General features: G+C 47.7%; 1 protein-coding gene across 2 annotated transcripts in view; it reads right to left on the bottom strand.

Annotated features, from left to right (window-relative positions):
• Nucleotides 1-5,697: 5,697 nt before the first annotated feature.
• CFAP126 (cilia and flagella associated protein 126) overlaps nucleotides 5,698-19,654 on the bottom strand; it is a 44,614-nt gene continuing 30,657 nt past the window's right edge. Inside the window, exons 1-5 of one of the 2 annotated variants that reach the window (XM_084824142.1) lie at nucleotides 15,562-15,797; nucleotides 14,666-14,728; nucleotides 12,639-12,719; nucleotides 11,279-11,455; nucleotides 5,698-6,848 (exon numbers count right to left, since the gene is read on the bottom strand). In XM_084824142.1, coding sequence (XP_084680268.1) covers nucleotides 6,195-6,848; nucleotides 11,279-11,455; nucleotides 12,639-12,719; nucleotides 14,666-14,728; nucleotides 15,562-15,786 — 1,200 coding nt within the window. In that variant the 5' untranslated portion in view covers nucleotides 15,787-15,797 and the 3' untranslated portion in view covers nucleotides 5,698-6,194. Of the gene's footprint in view, nucleotides 6,849-11,278; nucleotides 11,456-12,638; nucleotides 12,720-14,665; nucleotides 14,729-15,561; nucleotides 15,798-19,654 lie in introns of those variants that run through there. The other variant, XM_084824143.1, reaches the window with a different exon arrangement.

Raw genomic sequence — 19,654 nt, forward strand, 5'->3', positions numbered from 1 at the left:
GTTCCCATGATAGAAAACAGATCACCGCTGGCCTCACATCTGTTGATCCTTGTGTGCCGTGGATGCAGAACCCAGCCTGGCTTAAAAATGTGTTGGCACATTTTAAGGACAAAGGCACCAACGCTTCTTGGATGCAGACTTAGTCCATGCTTAGAGTAGACCCATTAAAATCTGTGGGACTTAAGTTAGTTGTGGATAGCTTCACCCTGGGTCTGCTCTAAGCGTGGCTAAAGTTGGACCCAGCCCAATGTGTTCTGCCACTGAGCTCCCCGTTGTAATGGGAAGGATGCCAGTTACCTGTGCATAGAGAGAGACTGCAATATGCACACACCCTGCTGCAGGTGTGTGCAATGTGCAAACCCTCAGTAACCCATCCATAAGGACAGGCATTTTGCTAGTATCTGGTAAGAGCGGTACTGAGCTGGTGCCTTGGACCCACAACTCTGGGTCTCACCAGCAGCACCTCTGGCGTACGCATACATGGTGTATGGCCTCATAAATGCACATTTGGGCTACCGGTCTGAAAATGTTGGTGACCATTGAACAGATTATTATATGCAAGTGGGACCTTCAAAAAAGAAAATGTTGCGGTCTAGTGTTCCTGTTCAGGGTGCCAGTCAGCCATGTCCTCCATTCCCTCTCCTCCCACCAGTCAGCATTCTGTGCCCACTAAGCACACTCAGACCTCATTGGACTGTTTTGGAGGTGGGTTCATCCCATCCAGGTTTCCCCCCACCCCAAAAGGCTTTTTTTTGGCACTTTTTGCAAATCTTGAGGTTCCCCTGAAGCCTGCCGATACCTCCTTGGCCATGAACGGTGCCGTTTTGGCTACATACAGATCCAGACTTTGAGAAGGATGTACATAGCAGAAGAGGCTGGTGGCTCTGATGTCAGTGGGGTGGTGAATCTGCTCCGCGTTTCAGTCAGAACTCTAAAGGAGCTCTCCAAGGTGCTTCACACTGACATCGGGCCCATCAGCCTCCATTGGTATGTAGGATAGCTATAAAAAGGCAGATCTGGCACACTTTTTAGTGTGACTGAGAAAAAAGGCACCTTAAATACTGACAAATGTATTTATTCTGGCATAAGCTTTCATGGACACTGTCCACTTCATCAGATGCATGAGGGTCTGCGAAAGCTTATGCCAGAATAAATATATTTTGTCAGTCTTTAAGGTGCCACAAGATTCTTTGTTGTTTTTGCTGACTAACATGGCTACCCATCTGGAAATTGGGGGGAAAGGGTGGCAGTTAGAGGCACACTTGATTTTTGGGTGGGGAGGCTTCACATCAACAAGCAGAGTTTCCTCTGATGTTGCACCATGATGAAAAGGTCAGGTCTGTACCGTTTCAAACGAAAGTGACAACAAAACAAATGTTGAGCGCATAGATGCAGAATCCCTCAACTTAGGCAGTGCCTCAATTTCTGTTGCTAAAAATAGAGGGGGTGGGGTGGGGAAGAAGATTGAACCTGTTTCTCTCTTCCCAGGATGCACACTCTATCAAAAGGGAGACGAGTCCCAGATCTCCCTGGCAGCTTCTGAAAGTCTCTTTAAAAGCCTGCTGCTTTGATGAAAAGATCAAGGCTTTCCTTCAGAACGCAAGCCTGATACCTTCTGTTCTGTTAAACCAATTATGTGTGCCCATTACCGAGATGAGTTTTTATACTCCCTACTTCCCCCTCCTGCTTCTCCATTATTGGTTTCGGGAGGTGTGTGTTTTGTAATTATCTGTTCTTAAGTATGTGCCTGGGTGTTAAGGAGTCTGAAAGCTTGCGAGTCCTGAAATGGATTCCGTTGGCGTTCAGCAAACTAATTAGCTGGGTTCTCACAGACACACCCCGCCCGCCCGTCCGCCCCATTTTGCAGATGTGCTTGGCGTAAACAAGAGGGAGATGGTGTGATTCGTCTCAAGCCTTCAGAGCAAAATTCTTCTGGTGTGGGTTTTTTTCTTTTCAAATGGTGTTTCCCAGGAGTTTCCCCAGAAGCTTATTGGGGAGTTCCTTGATGGAAAAGATCAGTAGTGGCAGACATTCCCCAAAGAAGGGCTTGCCCACCATTGGCAATCTTGGAGGCTCCTTGAGTGCATACTATGTTGTCTCTTGGTTTCACCGGCGCCGTCAGGGTAGGGCTTTGGGGCAGGAGTGCAGGGCCCCATTCAGCAGGGTGGCCTTTAAAATTTGTACAACATTTTAAAGTGTGAAGTAATGCACATTACCATCAGAGGGGCAGGTTTCCGAGGCCATTGAGCGAAAAGCAGGGGCCTTAATCTTTTTGGGTTGGTGGACACATTTTGAGTTTTGCCATGGGGGGGGGGGTTGCTCCTTCATAAAATGGCTGCCATGGTGGGCATGGCCAGTCACAGACACTCATTTTCCAGAAGGCAAACTGGTGAGGCTAAAAGAAAAACAACAAGGCAGAGGTGGGCTCTGAGCTTCAAAACACAAAACCAGTCTTTGGAACCCAAATAAAGATGGTGCTGGAGGGCAGCCCTTCACTTTGCAGTGCATCAGCCTCCCAGTTTTCTAAAAACAGTTAATTAAAAAAAAATCTTAAGGAATAAAATAAAAATCAGGAGGGGCAGGGAGTCTGGTGGGTACCGAGAAGTACCTGTGGGCACATTGGAGCCCGGGCCTAGAATCTAAAATGAGCAAATTGTACCACTGCTCAGTTTGCTGCATGAGGAGGCGGCAGAGTTACCTGTCTGGCTCCAGAGGTGTTGAACTATAGCTTCCATCATTCTCAGCAGGCATGGCCGATGAGTCTAACACCACAACGTGATGGGAGAGGTGCACAATGCATCTGGTGGGTCCCATCGTGGGGAAAGCTGCTTGATGGAGAGGTGGTAAATCTGTACCACCCCAGACTGGAGGTAGAGGATCATATATTAGTGGATAAAGTAGCAGTTACAGGAACTCTGGGGGAAAGCGACCATGTTGTACTTGAGTTCTTGGTTCTAAGGGAAGCAAAAGCTGAGTGTAGCCAAACACGTACCCTGGATTTTAGGAAAGCTGATTTTAATAAACTCAGAACAATGATCAGTAAGGTCCCATGGCAAGCGACGCTAACGAGAAAAGGAGTCCAAGATGGGTGGGAGCTTTTAAAAAAGGAAATTCTCAAGGCACAATCACAAACAATTCCAACAAGAAGAAAAGGTGGAAGACAACAGAAGAAGCCAATGTGGCTTCACAAAAAGCTTAGGGATGACCTGAAAACAAAAAAGGACACATATAGGAGTGGAAAGAGGGCCAAGTAACAAAGGAAGAGTACAGGCAGATAGCACAGAATTGCAAGGATGGCGTCAGGAAGGCTAACGCTGAGAATGAGCTGAGGTTAGCGAGGGATGCTAAAAACAACAAAAAGGCTTTCTTCAGCTACGTGCATAGTAAAAGGCAGAGGAAAGAAATGATGGTTCAGCTATTAAATAAGGATGGCAAAACGATAACAGATGACAAAGAAAAGGCAGAGGTGCTCAATTCCTACTTTGGCTCAGTCTTCTCAAAAAAGGGTCTATGACCCCCCTGGCAAAGGCGAAGTACAGGCTGAAGGGGCAGGATTGCAGCTTGAGATCGATAGGCATATGGTCAGGGAACACCTAATTACTTGGAATGAGTTCAAATCTCCAGGGCCAGATGAACCGCATCCTAGAGTAATAAAGGAACTGGCAGAAGAGCTCTCAGAACCACTGTCTATTCTCTTTGAGAAATCATGGAGGACGGGGGAAGTGCCAGATGACTGGAGGAGGGCTAACGTCCCTATCTTCAAAAAGGGTAAAAAGGAGGAACCTGGGAACTACAGACCATCAATCCCTGGGAAAATTCTGGAGCAGATGATAAAGGAATCCATCTGGAAGCACCTTGACAACAATGCCGTGATTACTCGAAGCCAACATGGATTTGTCAAAAACAAGTCCTGCCAGACAAATCTGATCTCATTTTTTGATCAAGTAACCTCCCTTGTAGACCGTGGGAATGCTGTAGACATCATATACCTTGACTTCAGCAAAGCTTTCGACAAAGTGCCCCATGATATCCTGATGAGCAAACTAGCTCCAAGTGGGCTAGATGAAACAACGATCCGGTGGATCCACAGTTGGCTACAGAATCGGACTCAAAGAGTGCTTATCAATGGGACCTTCTCAAACTGGGGAGAGGTAACGAGTGGGGTATCGCAGGGCTCAGTCCTGGGCCCAGTGCTCTTCAACATTTTTATGAATGACTTGGAGGAGGAGGTGCAGGGAATGCTGATCACATTTGCAGATGACACAAAATTGGGCGGGATAGCTAATACTTTGGAAGACAGAAACAAAATTCAAAGTGATCTTGATAGACTGGCGCTCTGGGCAGAAAACAACAGAATGACATTTAATAGGGATAAATGCCAAGTTCTGCACCTAGGAAAAAGAAACCAAATGCACAGTTACAAGATGGGGGATACGTGGCTCAACCACACTACAAGCGAGAAGCATCTTGGAATTGTCGATCACAAGCTGAATATGAGCCAACAATGTGATGTGGCTGCAAAAAAGGCAAATGCTATTTTGGGCTGCATTAATAGAAGCATAGCTTCCAAATCCCGGGAAGTACTAGTTCCCCTCTACTCAGCACTGGAGTACTGTGTCCAGTTCTGGGCACCACACTTTAAGAAGGATGCAGACAAACTGGAGAGGGTTCAGAGGAGGGCAACAAAGATGATCAGGGGACTGGAAACAAAGCCCTATGAAGAGAGACTGAAAGAACTGGGCATGTTTAGCCTTGAGAAGAGAAGACTGAGGGGAGATATGATAGCACTCTTCAAGTACTTGAAAGGTTGTCACAGAGAAGAAGGCCAGGATCTCTTCTTGATCATCCCAGAGTGCAGGACACGGAATAATGGGCTCAAGTGACAGGAAGGCAGATTCCGGCTGAACCTCAGGAAAAACTTCCTGACTGTAAGAGCAATATGACAATGGAACCAATTACCTGGGGAGGTGGTGGGCTCTCCCACACTGGAGGCCTTCAAGACGAGGCTGGACAGCCATTTGTCAGGGATGCTCTGACTTGGATTCCTGCATTGAGCAGGGGGTTGGACTCGATGGCCTTGTAGGCCCCTTCCAACCCTACTATTCTATGATTCTATACCTGAATGCTTCCCCCATACCAAAGGGGAAGAAATCCTTTCACTTTGCAAACATGTATCAGGCATGCTAGTTTTCTGCTGTTTTTCTTTGATTTACACCCTGCCTTTCAATAGGTTCCCAGGCCGGCTTATGAAAAGTTAAAATGATAATAAAACAATCAAGACAAGAATTTTAAAACATGCATTCCAATGCCATCTTGGAAGAGGGATTTCTCCTTTTCTCACAGGAGGTAACATCTCTTCCAGTACCTTCTTGGGAGGGGCATTTTCCATTTTCTCACAGGGCGGAATGCTTCTTTTGAGATGGTGCCAACTGCATCTAACAACAAGAGGATACTTTTCTCTTTAGACCTATCCTCTTTAGTGGTACAGTTTCACAGCCAATCCTATACCCATGCATTTAGCAGTAAGCCCCACTGTGTTCCATGGGTCTTACTGCCAAATAATTTTACATTGGCTTTCAGCCTTTGATTAATCTTAGCAAAACAGATAATGAACTGACTTGACATTCTCCAATCAGAGGACAGGTCCTTTTCTTTTTCTAAAAGAAAAGATCTCTTGGGAGGGGGAAAATGTTTTTTGTGTTAGCTTTATTTAGTGTTGATTACCGTGAAAACACCCATTAGGTGTGACACCACCATTCCATCCTCAGCGGTCCATGTGATTTTTATTTTTTAATTGCAAAGTTGAGGTGGTATCGCTGCTCCTTGCCCAGTTGAGCCCATCTTCTCCTGGGCATTTTTTTGGGCACCACAGATTTAAACCCCCTCCTTTTCCTGGGGTTGGGACAAGTTGAGAAATGCATGGAAATCGCTGGTACAGCAGTTCGCCCTTGCCTGGACTCGATGGACGGTGTTTCCTGCTGAGATACTAGGTTGCCAGTGCCAAAGAGAAATGAAATTGTGGAAAAGATCATGGAGAGAAAGAAAAACAAATGCTCCGAGGTGAGATGAGGCAGTGGGCAGGGGAGAAAAGCAAAGAAAACACATGCACACACGGGAAAGATGGAGCAGAACGGCTTGTTTTAACTTTCAGTCATTGGTAATAGAATTTTTTGATTTGACCTTCGGATGGAGGTTTAACTGGATCGTTCTAGGCAAGACAGAGGCCTGGCCGAGCCTCCCCTTTCTTTCTGATCCACATCCATTTCCATTGGGGTCTTCCGAACCTCCAAAGCTTGGCTGCCCTTAGTTACAGGTCGGCTGGATGGCAGGGCCTCTGGCGAACGGCCGCTTCTGGGATTGGCTTCCATTGACCCTGTGCGGTATGAAGCCAAGAGCTCAGGTGTGCTGACCCCTTTGGGCTTCCCGTCCACTGACCTGGGCCAACCTGACGATGAGGCCTCCGCTGAGACGGCTCTCCTGGGCGTGGACTCTCTCGAGCTGGGGCGGCTTGGGGTTGGGATTTTAGGGGTTGTAGCCTCTTTCAGACGAACATCCATGGAGCCAGGCTGGCGTGAGATTGGGATCTCGCTGGCTTTTCTTCCCCTCTCTTCCTTGGTCTCCAGCTGCTGGGAGGCCTGGGCATCCGGCAAAGCATCTTCTTTCAGCCGGATATCAATACACCCGGGCTTACGGGAGAGGGGACCTTTGGGCGTGGTGGTTCCCCTGTGCTCAATTTCTTTTTCAGCAGGCATTTTCCCTGCCGAGCAGGGACGCTCTGAGCCCTTGCTGGAGAGCTGGACACCTTTGGCAGAAGTCTCTTTTGTGATACGTGCTGGGGGGTTGCTTGGCTGTAGGGCAAAACAGGTGTTATCACAACTGTAACAGACCATTTATATCTCTTTGCCTATAGAGAGAGGGAGTTCATGATGTAGTTAGCTATTTGCTAGATTTGTATACCACCCAACTGGCAACGGCCCTTGGGGCGGCATACAATCATAAAAGACCCCCCAAACAACAACAAAATAACGAAAGAAATTGACAATAAAAGTATCGAAGTAATACAATATTAAACATCAAAAGCATAGAAACCAGCAGTAAAAGTAATAATTACAGCAACAGGTTAAAGATAACATGCCTGCTGGAAAAGGAAGGTCTTAACTTGTTATCTAAATATATACACTGAAGATGCCAGGCAGATCTCCCTGGGAAGGGCATTCTGCAGATGGGGAGCCACTCCTGAGAAGGCTCTTTCCTTGGCAGCCACCCGTGGCACCACTGTGGGCGGCGGCAGCCAGAGAAGAGCCTCCAGAAACTAGCTTAGTAATCAGGCAGGGACCTATGGGAGAAGGTGCTCCATCAGGGAAACTGGTCAAAGCATGCTGCATGTGCAATCCCAGTCATCCTTACCAACAACCCTGCAAGGTAGCAAAAACAAGACAAACACATTTATTGTGATACAAAAACCAAAGGTAGCCATGTTTTGGCCATAAGGGAGTGCAGGTAGGGTGGGAATCCCACATCCAGATTGGTGTAATACTTTTATTAGGTCAACTCAAAGGTCGCTAAAAATGTGCAACCTTTTGAGATATCCAGATCTCTTCCATCAGGCAAGATGTTACAAAAGCAGCTTGGCTTGCTGGGGTGGGGAGGCATAGGAGGCAGGAGAGTAAAAGGCTGACTTGATATCTACCCAGTGGGATATGGAAGAGCAGGGAGGTATGCAGATACTCAAATTGGGCCATACCAGATGATGGGATGGTTTCAGTGCCCACAGGGAACAAGAAAGAATGTGTGGTGCATTCAGGGGGAGGCCCTGGAACATAACATGAAAAGGAAACCTGGAACATGCACCAATTGGTTTATTAAGTACATAAGAAGAGCCCTGCTGGATCATACCAAAGGTGGGTCTAGCCTAGCATCCTGCTTCCAAGCAGTGGCCAGCCAGATGCCCCTGGGAAGCCCCCAAGCAGGACATGGAGGCAACGTCCCGTCCTCCTTTGTGTCTCTCAGCAACCAATACTGAAAGAACCAGTGTGGTGTAGTAGTTAGAGCACTGGGCTGGGACTTAGGAGATCCAGGTTCAAGTCCCCACTTGGCCATGAAATACACTGGGTGATGCTGAGCCAGTCCCTTGGCCTAGCCTACTTCACAGAGCTGTTGATAGGAAGTTATGACCATGTAAGCTGCCTTGGGTTCCTTGCAAGAGGAAAAACTAGGATTTAAATGTAATAATAGATACAATAAAAGATTCAGGTACATCGCCTCTGAACATGGAGGCTCCATTTAGCTACCATGGCTAGGCAGAAGAAAGGGGAGGAGGGTTCTAACATGATACGTAAGAGAGCCCTGATGGTTCAGACTAAAGGTCTTTCTAATCCAATATTGTCATTCCAAACAGAAGTGAGTGAGTAAGAAAGGCATTAGGCCTCCCTGGGAACCATTGCTAAGTGGTATATTTTTATTTGATTTATATGATTTGTACCCTGCCTTTCCACCAGACAAAATAGTGCTCAAGGTGTCTAAGAGCAACAAAAACCAAGGTTGAGATAAACACTTTTTTTTAAAGGTCATAAAAAACAAACAGATTCAAAACACAAATTAAAAAACACAACAATCAAATAAAAACAGCACTCAACCCAACGGAATCCACTACACCAACAGCCTGCTTGAATAAAAATGTCTGTGCTTGCCAGCGGGTGGACAATGGAGAGGGAGCCAACTAAGTATCCCTCAGCAGGGAGCTCCAGAGCCTGGAGTGGCCATGGAGGAGGCCCTGTCTCTCATCCTTACCAAACACACATCTGATGGTGGGACCAAGAGAAAGGGCCTTCGTCAAAGATCTTAAAACGCCAACAGGCTCACATGAGAGAAGACAGTCTTTCAGGTAGCCTGGTCCCAAGCTATATAGGGCATTATAGGTCAAACCTATAAAGAATAAAACTGCCAATATCATACTGCCCATATGCAAATCTATGGTGTGACCTTTCTTAGAATCCTGTGTATAGTTCTGGTCAACTAAAAAAGGATATTGCAGAGTTTGAAAAAGTGCAGAAAAGGGCAACTAAAATGATCAAGGGGCTGGAGCAACTCCCCTATGAGGGAAGGTTACAACAGCTGGGATTGTTTAGCTTGGAAAAAGGTAAGGGGAGATATGATAGAGGTGTACAAAATGATGCATGGTGTGGAGAATGTGGGTAGAGTAGAATTTTCTCCCTCATAATACTAGAACCTGAGGTCCTCCCATAAAGCTGATTGTTGGGAGTTTCAGGACAGATAAAAGGAAGGACTTCTTCACACAGCACATAATTAAACTATGGAACTCACTTCCATAAGATGTAGTGATGGCCATCACTTTGGATGGCTTTAAAAGTGGATCGGACAAATTCATGGAGGAGAAGGCTATCAATGGCTACTAGTCCTGATGGCTATGTGCTCCCTCCAGTATCAGAGGCAGTGTGCCTATGTAAACCAGTTGCTGGGGAACATGGGCGGGAGGGTGCTGTTGCATTCATATCCTGCTTGTGGGTTTCCTATGGGCATCTGGTTGGCCATTGTGTGAACAGAATCCTGGACTAGGTGGACCCTTGGTCTGATCCAGCAGGGCTCTTCTTACGTTCTTACGAACAAAATTTATATGCTGCTCCAGTGGGTAAGACCCAAAGCAACAGCTTCACATGACAAGAAAAGGGATTTTGATGGAACATTAGGAAGAACTTTCCAATGGTAATGACAGTAGAACAGGGAGGTGGTAGACTCTCCTTTGTTAGAGGTTTTCAAGCACAGGTTGTGGGCAGGCACCTATCGGGGCAAATGGAGCTGTTTTTCTCCCTGTCTCATAGTCCTAGAATCTGGGGTCATCCCATGAAGCTGAATGGTAGGAGGTGCAAGGCAGATAAAACAAAGGACTCCTTCACACAGCGCACAGTTAAAATGCGGGATTCGCTACCACAAGATGGAGTGATGGGCACCCACTTTGACGGCTTTCAAAGGGGATTAGACAAATTCATGGAGGATAAGTCTATCGATGGCTACTAGTCATGATGGCTATATTTACCTCCAGGATCTGAGACAGTAGGCCTCTCAATACCAGTTGCTGGGGAACACAAGCAGGAGTGTGCTATTCCACTCATGCCCTGCTTGTGGGCTTCCCATGGAGGCATCTGGTTGCCTGCTCTGGGAACATAGGAAGGGGCTGTAGCTCAGTGGTAGAGCCCCTGCTTTGCATGCAGAAGGTCCCAGGTTCGATCCCTGGCAACTCCAGGTAGGGCAGGAAAATTCCTGCCTGAAAGCCTGGAGAGCCACCTCTGCCAGTCAGTGTCGACAATACTGGGCTAGGTGGACCAAGGGCTCAGTTTAAGGCTGCTTCCCAGGTTCCCAACAGAATACTAGAATAGAAGGCCTTTGGTCTGATTTAGCAGGGTTGTTCTTATGAATGCCGTAGCAGCAGATTTCCTGCATCAGCGATGGGTTGGACTAAATGACCTTTTGAGATCCCCTCCAACTCTGTGAGGGAGGAAAAAGGTCTCTCCGCTTTCTCCATGGTATGCATGATCTGATAAACCTATTACTCATGCCCTGACTCCTTAGCTGTCTTCTCCCTGCTAAAGTAAAAACCACTTTAGCTCTTACTAGTCCAGAGCCTGCTCCAACCCCCAGATGAAGGCCCAAAACGTATGTATCTTTCCTACTTGTAGACCAAGATCAATTGGTGACAGTAAAATCTGCAACATTTTGGACAGCTAGCTGCTATTAAAATAAAGTCTGTTATTGTGCCTGAATTGTAATTTTTTTCTATTAAATATTTTTTTTAGCCTGCCAGTTTTATTTGCTTATTAGTATTGTATATTTGATGTGAATTGTGGCTGGCGTAAACCGTTATCATAATTTTTAGTCTGATAATTTTATCCTTTTTGTTGTGTTTTATGTTCAATGTTGCCGTGACTTGTAGCTAATGCAAATGACATTTCTATTCCATTACCCAATGAAGGCCCAATATGTTTCAAGGGACCATTCAGGCGCAATTTTGATATTAAAAAAAGTCATTAAGGCAAGAAGTATTTAAAAACAAAAATAAACACGCTTGGAGCTTTAGAATACTCGATAAATCCTGTAAAAAAAGAAAAATATCGGCAACATGATTTTAAAGGACATTTGACAGTTCACCTCTCAGCTATACAGCTACTGGTATGTGCTAGTGGCTGACATCAGAACTCAGCAAAAGGTTTGTGGCAGCTCTGGCCTGCCGTGCCCAGGGGTTTTCCCCCGGCCCCTCTTTTACCTTGCCAGTGACTTGGGGGCAGAAGCCATTGCAGGCCCTGTTCAGGGCTGTGGACTTGTTGATCCACTCGGTGAGATGGGCAGCCGCGTCAACAGAGCGGGACGTGAGGTTCACTTTGGCCGGAGGGATCTTCAGTGGCATATCCCATGTGCCCATGTAGGTGCCCCAGGGGGAAGCCTGCAGAGCGGTGACAAAGCAGTCCATCCAAGAGCTTATCCCTTGAGCTTGCTTGCTTTGGGTAGGGGTGGGAATAAAGCTAGCGGGATTTGCATATGTTTGTGGGGATTGGTGCTTGAATTATCGGGTGTGTGTGTGTGTGTATGTATGTGTGTGTGTCCCTTACATTTAAGGATACTGCCTTAGAAGGCTACAGTGAGGATGTGGGGAATGATTTGGCTAAAATTGGGTGGGGGTCAAGGGGGAAAGGGCTTGTGGATTTCATGACAGACAGTGTGGTGTAGTGGCTAGAGTGTTGGACTAGGAGTCAGGAGATCCGGGTTCTAGTCCCCACTCAGACATGGAAGCTCACTGGGTGACTTTGGGCCAGTCACAGACTCTCAGCCCAACCCACCTCACAGGGTTGCTGTTGTGAGGATAAAATGGAGGAGGGGGATTGTGTAAGCTGCCTTGGGTTCCTTAAAGAGGAAAAAATGCAGGATATAAATGTAACAAACCAACAATCATATCCTACCCCCACAATAACTGGTGGGGTTGCCATGCAAGCACAGAATATTGGCACCTGGCACAGCACTTGTCAGCCTGAGAACCTCCAGGTGTTGTTTGAATTAAAACTTAAGTTCCCAGTCCTTAGGGTGGCTGAGAAAAGCTTGTTGAGTAGGGAGAGAGCAGGGCAGCTAGGGCCGTGACAGGGAGTGGGCTATTAACACTAAAACCAAAACCAAAATTCTGTCCCTGGAAAAGCTGTTTTCTGCAATGTGGTATGCAAATGAGGCTGCTTTGCACATGTACATAATTGAATAATCCTGCTTCCGTGGGCCATGGGGAGGGACTAGGAGATGAACAAGGTAGTAAAGCCTCTCTTCTCCCCGCCCCCTAAGAGCTGGGAATGTGGCTGTTTTCTCCAGCAATTGCTTTCAAGCTGATCTTTTCAGCCATAAGGACTAGAAAATTAAATGAAAGCTAACTTCTCTGGGAGCTGAACTCGGTGCTTTTTCTGTGTTGTCGTGGAGTCTTGACTTGCACACAGCCTGGGCAATGGGGCTAACCCTGTCTTGCAAGATTCTTTACCTTTGCCAGGAGTATTCAACAGGGTCTTCTGTTATTTGTTTTTGTACAACTCTCAAATTAAAGCAGGGTCCCCCATCCATCTGTTGTGGGCAGGGAATGAGAAGAGCCTCACCTTGGAGCGTGGGACTGAAGGGAGCAGGTGTCCTTTGTCATTGGCTATAAATTGTGTGTAACCTTCCCGGGCAGAAGGATGCTGTGGGGGAAACATAGAGAATTAGGGCAGGTGGGAGATAGAAGAGGAAGGAGGAGGCCAGAAGAATTGCCTTGCTGCAGGGGTGCAGACCCCCAGGTCTGTGGGCCAAAGCTAGCCTACCTGAGGTCCCAGTCCAGCTCTCTGGGCTTCCCCAGATGACCATGCCCCGTTCCCCAGGCCCCCCCCCTTTCCCCTGGCTGCTAATTGTTTGGTGGTTTCCCATCTTTTCTGCATTTTTCTCCCCATTTGAAAAAGTCACCCCCCCCTTTCCTGGCTTAGTTACTGGCATGAAAAGTTTACAGCTAAAATACGCTGGTTTGGGCCCCGTCCTTTCCCCCTTTGGTCCTGCCCACCACTGAACGGGCCCGCAAGAGCTTCTCTGAAATGGCATTCAGCCCTCAGGCTGAAAGAGGTTGCACACCCCTGCCTTACTGAGTCAGACCCAAGGCCCATCCCACCCAGGCTTCAATTCCCAACAACGGTCAGGGTATGGCCTGTGAGGTAGATTACCTCTCCCATGGATGTTCTGTTCTGGGCTGTGATAGTGCCTGGCTACTGAGAGGCCTGCTTGGCAAGGCATTTACCTGGTTCTTTATTTCACCTGCCCAGTTGGATATGACCAAAAGGTCCTGGCTTGACCAGCTTCCAGCTGCACACGACCAGAGGGGCCTCTGGGAAGCTCAAAGCAGGGCATGTATGCCACAGCACCCCACCCGTTCTATATCCCCAGCACATGGCACTCAGAGGTAGAGTACAGTTCAGAGGACTCAATTCCTCCTCCATGACTTTGTCTGATGCCCTTTCCCTTTTGTTTTAAGCCATTTCTATTAGGGTCCATTTTCATGCTCCGTTTAATTACAGCCCCAGCTTAAGATATTTGTTTTAAGACCATCAGAAGAGCTCTGCTAGACCAAATAATGAGATTCACCATTATTTCAGCTTCCCCCCACCCCTCCGCCTTTCAATAATAACCTCAACCAGATGCCTGCAGGAAGCTCAGAAAGCATTAACGCAACACAGCTTTCACCACCATCACCACCAGGTAGAAGAGGTAAACTGCTCCTGTCCAAGGATGTTTGATTTAGTTATCATGTCTAATGATTAATGTGCCCATCTTCTATGAATTTGTCTTCTTCTTACTAGTATTAATCTGGAGTAAATTGGATTTAATACTGGCCATACAGGCGTCACCTCCCCATCATAGCATTCTACAATGTCTTGGGCCTTATTCTCCCTCAAAAATGGGTAACGGTGCTGAAATTGGTTACTAGTCCCCAGCTGCTTATTGGCATGAAACATTCAAAGCGGAGCTCAGTTGGTAAACAATTAAGAACTAAGGTTTATAGGCTCCTGCATCCCCCAAATAACCTTTAGGCCACCCCATATCATATATCTCCATGGATGATCATGAGATTCATAATTTTCTCCACTTTAACTTGTGTTGGTTCTACTCAATGCTCCTTTAAAAGGTGATGACTTTGGATGACAAGTAGGAATAAGGAACTGGGGGTGTGCACCACTCAGTACACTTTGGCCTGCCTGAAATCATACAGCCCCGTTTTCAGGAGAATGTCCTCTATCAGATGGCACTGTATGATGTCTGCCCCATTGCTTTGTTTGGGCACAAGACACTGTCAAAATAAACAGAAAAGAATAAGGGATTCAGGGTGCGCATCCCATAATAAAGCTTTGGGCCACCCCACAGCCTCCAGGTGTCTGTCCTCCATGCCAAGGGTGGGTGAAAGTAGATCTCCCGATGTTTTGGACTTCAACTCCCAGTATTCCTGACTACTGCTTATGCTGGCAAGGTCTTCTGGGAGTTGAAATCCTAAAATCTGGAGATCTACCTTCTGCCCACCCCTGCTCTGAAGATGGCACTGAATCACATCTGGCCAGGCCTCAGGGACCTGTTCCGCATCCAACTGCAAGATCACTGAGAAACTTACCTCCTTGGAAACTCTGGGAAGGCTCCAGTTCTGCAAATTCCGGGCAACATAGGCATCTTCATACTGCAAAACGAAGAGGGGGAGGCATGCATGAGAATGGACAGCCAATTCCAGAGGCAGCAGGGCCAAGGTGATGCGAAGTGAATCTCTTACCTTTTAAAAAAACACAAGTTTCTGGCCCTCATGGCCTTGAAGCTGGGCATGAAAGGAAGCATATATGCACAAAGTCTTGGAAGGCAAGAGGTGTGGCTGAATGAAGATTTCCAATTTTGGAGGGAGGCAGGAGGCGACATATCTCCTTGCCCTCTCCCCCAAAACCGGGGAAGTGGAATTATGCAAAAAGGGAGAGAGGGAAGAAGTTGGGGCAGGGGGGAGGCAGGCAGGAAGGGAGGTCTCAATTTGGAGAGGATGGGGGTGTTTCAGAAGCTTTCCCCCTTTAAATTGTTTAAAAAGGGTGGGGGGAGATTGCACAGGGGACAAGGGCTCTTTCAGGGGGCAAGAGGTCTGGGTGGGGTGCAGGATGGAACCGGGGCAGGGGGATAAAGACGGATTTATTGTGTGCAGGTGGAAGGAGATGTGGGAGAGGATTTGCATCTTTACAGGAGTTTTGGAACAAATAGCAAACCGGTTTTCTCTGTAAACTGGGGATGGGGAGTGAAGTCTCCCCACCCCCAATATTTATAGCAATATTTATGGCGCCCTCCAGGCTGGGGGATGCTGGGAGTTGTAGTCCAACGCCTCTGGAGGGGACCAGGTTTGGGGAGACTGGATGGGGAGAGAAAGGGGGGGATTTCCTCCTGCCTCGTACACTCCCACCCCCATTCATGCCTCTGTGTTGGAAAGGGGGCGGGGTCTCTATGGGGTGAGGAATCCCCCGCCCCCCCCCAAACTCTCACCTGGCCAGAACTGTAATGCGTTGCCATGCCGGCCTCTCTGGACCTTTGTTTGGGCCGTCTCCTAGCAACGGTGGGCTGTGGGCGTGGCCGGCAGGGAAAAAAAGCTTCCAGCCAATGAGAAGGCGAGCTCTTAAGCCGCGCCCCTTCCCAGCCCTTTCTTTTCTCTCCGTTCTGACGAGCGTTCCCAGCCACGTCCCCCAGCCAACTCTTTCCCCTCCCCTCCATTCAACTAATCTGGTCCGCGTTTCCCGGTTCCTCCCTAAGGACTAGAAACTTGTTTTTGTAAAAATCAGTTTTAAAGTAATTACAAAAAGAGTTGTGTGTTGGGAGTCTCAGGAGTCTGAACTTTGCACGTGGTAGCAAAATGGACGAGGGCCGAGGAGGCCCATGTTGAAATCCTTGCTCAGCACACTGGGCCTCCTTCTCTATCCCAGCCTTAACTTACAAGGTGGTTGTGTGGATAAATGGGGGAGGGAGAACCTTGTATGGCTCCTTGGAGGAAAGACTGAATATAAGTATAACATTACTAATAAGAGTGCCACATTCTGTGCTTTTTCCTGTATGTGTGTGGAATTAGCAGTCACAAGCAACCGTCTCCAGGGCCCCCAGGTTTGTTGTGAGCCATGTGAAGAAATAATCTATGAAGCATCAGAAGCAGTCTGCCTATGTATACCAGTCGCTGGGGAACATGGGTGGGAGGGTGCTGTTGCACTCCTGTCCTGCTTGTGGGTTTCCCGTGGGCAGCTGGTTGGCCACTGTGTGAACAGAATGCTGGACTAGATGGACCCTTGGTCTGATCCAGGAGGGCTCTTCTTAGGGTCTTAACTGTGCCTCGGAGCATGCACAGAATTAATGTTCACTATTAAATTAACACAGCCAGATCCCTAATACTCCTGGGTGTGAGCTAACAAGCTGAAAAGGTGTGTCTAGATCGTATTTATTTTATTTTTTAAAATAACCATGACTTCTGTAGCACTGAAGTGGATCTGGCAGGATGAATCTGTTTTTTGCTTCTCCTTCCAGATGCTCTACACCAGGGGACTTGGGACTGCCAGTTTCCCTAATGGGTTTGCTCAATATTTTGTGAAATCCATCCTCAAGGGAGATTCGAATGCAGCTCCAGCCTCTCCTTTACAGCCATGGCGGGGGGGGGGGGGGTAGGAACGGCTGAGCCAGGATCTGTGCAGTCTGTCTCTCCCACCACTGAGGTTTTGCTGGCAATCATTAAATTACATTTGCATGCATTGGGCAAAAAGACAGATTAATTTACAAGAGATAATTAAAAGAGGCCAGACGTGAGCGCTGAGGCCTGTGGTTTTTCAGCACCGTCTGTTCGCTTTTGTGGGACAATGCGACAAGAGGACCAGCTCCGTTTGCTAATGAGTCAGACAGTACAGCTTGCTTTGCGTCTCGGCAACACGCTGCAAGTTTATTTACTTATTATGTATTTATTTTCAGCATTTTTACCCTGCTCTTCAGCTAAAAAAGGTTTCCAGAGCAGCTTACAAAAATTAATAATGAGACAGTCCCTGTCCATATAATGGCATATAATCTAAAAGACGCGACACAAAAGGAAAAGGGATTGGGAGGGTGTCTGCAGTCCCAGGGAACGGGACTACAACTGCCAAAACTTGGACTAGGGCTGACCCAACCCCTCTTGGCCAAGGCTTAAGTAGCCATTTCTACTGGCACTCTGCTCCTCGCCACCAGGAACTAACGTCAAGACTAGGCCCAGAATGGTTGTGGGCTTTTAACAGCCTTGTCTGCTACAGAAGTCCCAATGCTCTGATAGACTGCTCCTGCTCAGAGGTGGACTCCTGCTCTTCAGTGCCACACATCTCCAATATTTGCCTTCACCACTAGCAGCATTCTAACAGCTGAATGGTCTAAACTGTACCAGGGTCAAAGAGAAGCTTCTATAGCGCTGTTTTGCCTGCCCTGCTGCCCTTACCAAGCCTCTTGAGTAAGCTGCAAGTTGGCTTTGGAGCTGCCTTTTTTAGGGTGTGGGGTCTGGAAAGATGCATAATTATTCTGTAGTGAAAAGAAAAACATTATATAGGCAGCTGTCTCATACCAAGTCAAACTAGTCCAACACTGTCTACTCCCATCAGCTGTAGCTCTACAGGGTCTCAGGCAGAGGGAGGGTCTTTTCCCCTCATCTGCCACCTCAGGGATGTTGAACATCTTTTAGCCTGAGATCTGAATTCCATTTCGGAGAAGCTCTCGGCGGGCCACATTCAGGGCAGAAAGCAAAAGGGGTGAGGGCAACCCTCCCAGCATCTTTTAACAAAGCTTGTATTGCCAGCAACTAGGCCTTAGGAGAGGCATTTCAACCTTTTAGAATGGGAAAAAACTGCACAAACTCCAGGAAACCACCAAACAGTCAGTGGCTGGAGGAAACGGGATGGGGCCGGGGGAAGGGCTGTGGATTGAGATCCCATGGTAGCTGGATTTGGCCCCCGGCCCTGCTGTTTTGCACCCCTGTTGTAGCCTGTCTCATTCTGTCTGCCCTTGCCTTTCCAGTGTCCTACTCTGGATCCAGCAGCAGTCCTAGGAGCGCGCGACTTTTTCAAGGTGCCCACTTCTGACTGTTTGGCCTAGCGAGAAAACAAGTTCCCATTGTTGGCCCAAACTCAATCACCCCAGCCTGGTGGAATGCTGTGCCTACAAGTGAAGGCAGGCCAGGAGCTAGATCCGATAGAAAGCATGGCTCTGGAGCAAGGATTCCAGGGGATCCGGAAGACGAAGGGGAGAAATTGTGTGCTCCGTTGTGCCTTTCGTTTTCCTCCCCTGGAAAAAGCTAACACTTGGGTGTGAGGGGGTTGATTTAGCAAGGGTGGGAAAGGCAACGAAGAGGAGGCACATGAGAGTTTTATAAAACTGTACATGGTGTGAGACAGCGTGGTGTAGCAGTTGGCACATAGGATCATAGAACTGAAGAGTTGGAAGGGATCTTTGGAGGTCATTTAGTCCAACCTCCCCCCCCCCAACACTCGATGCAGGAATCTTGCAACGACAGCATCCCTGTGACACATGACCCGCCAGCTTCGACTTCAATACCTCCAGTGAAGGAGAGCCCACCTCCTCCTCAGGCAAGTCCATTCCACTGTGGAACAGCTCTTGCCCTTAGGAAGGTTCTCCTAATGTTTAGCCAAAATCTGCTTCCCTGCCAATTCCACCCACTGGTTCCAAGTCCTGCCCTCTAGAGCAGCAGAGAAGAACTCTGCTCCCATCTTCTGCATGATGGCCCATCAGGTATTTGAAGGCTCCTACCATGTCTCCCTTTTGTCTTCTCCATGTCAGGTTAGGACAAGGGAGACCCAGTTTCAAATCCTGACTTGGCCACAGAGGGAGACAACTAAGGTAATCTTATCTCAGGTAATCTCTCTCTCTCCCTTTCTCTCAGCTTAACCTACCTCACAGGACTGTTGTGAGGCTATAAAAAGGCATTTCTTGGCAGGCACACTGGGTGGCAACGGCAGGCATCCCCAGGTGACTGTGAGTCGCCATTTTGATTCCCCAGAATCCCCCTTTAAGGTAGCAGCACTCTGGGGCATTGTGGGCAATTAAAATGGCGGCTCCCAGCCACTTGGTGCTTCCCACCACAACTGGACATTTTAAAAAATGGGGGCGGGGGCGCAGGACAGGTTTCAGCACTGGGCTGTGCCAGGGTGCTGGGGGCTCTGCTGAGACCAGAGCTTCCGCATGTCTATGCCTGGCCTGAGTTCTGTTTCTTGACCTGTAAAACACTAAACTCTGCTGCCCATGCCATGGCCTACAGATTTCTGTTTGGTGATGGCACGGAGACGGGCCTTCTCTGCAGTGGCCCCTGCCCTGTAGAAAGATCTCCCCTCTGAGGTAGATCACGCCTCAAAGCTGGCGTGTTTGAAGCGTTGATTGAAAATGTATCTACTTGCTTTGGGTTTTGCCCAGCTATGAGCTAGTTTTCTACCAACCTCAAGATATTATTTTGCGCTTGTTGTGTGGTCTTTTTGGTTTGTTCTGTTTTTGTTTTTATTATTTTGTAAACTGCACTGGTATTTGTTTCAAATGAGAACTGGTATACAAATATTATTAATAAATACATAAATAA

This window comes from Heloderma suspectum, chromosome 17, assembly GCF_057233095.1.
Source record: "Heloderma suspectum isolate Gila_16-S chromosome 17, 16-S_ref, whole genome shotgun sequence".
Taxonomy (NCBI): domain Eukaryota; kingdom Metazoa; phylum Chordata; class Lepidosauria; order Squamata; family Helodermatidae; genus Heloderma; species Heloderma suspectum.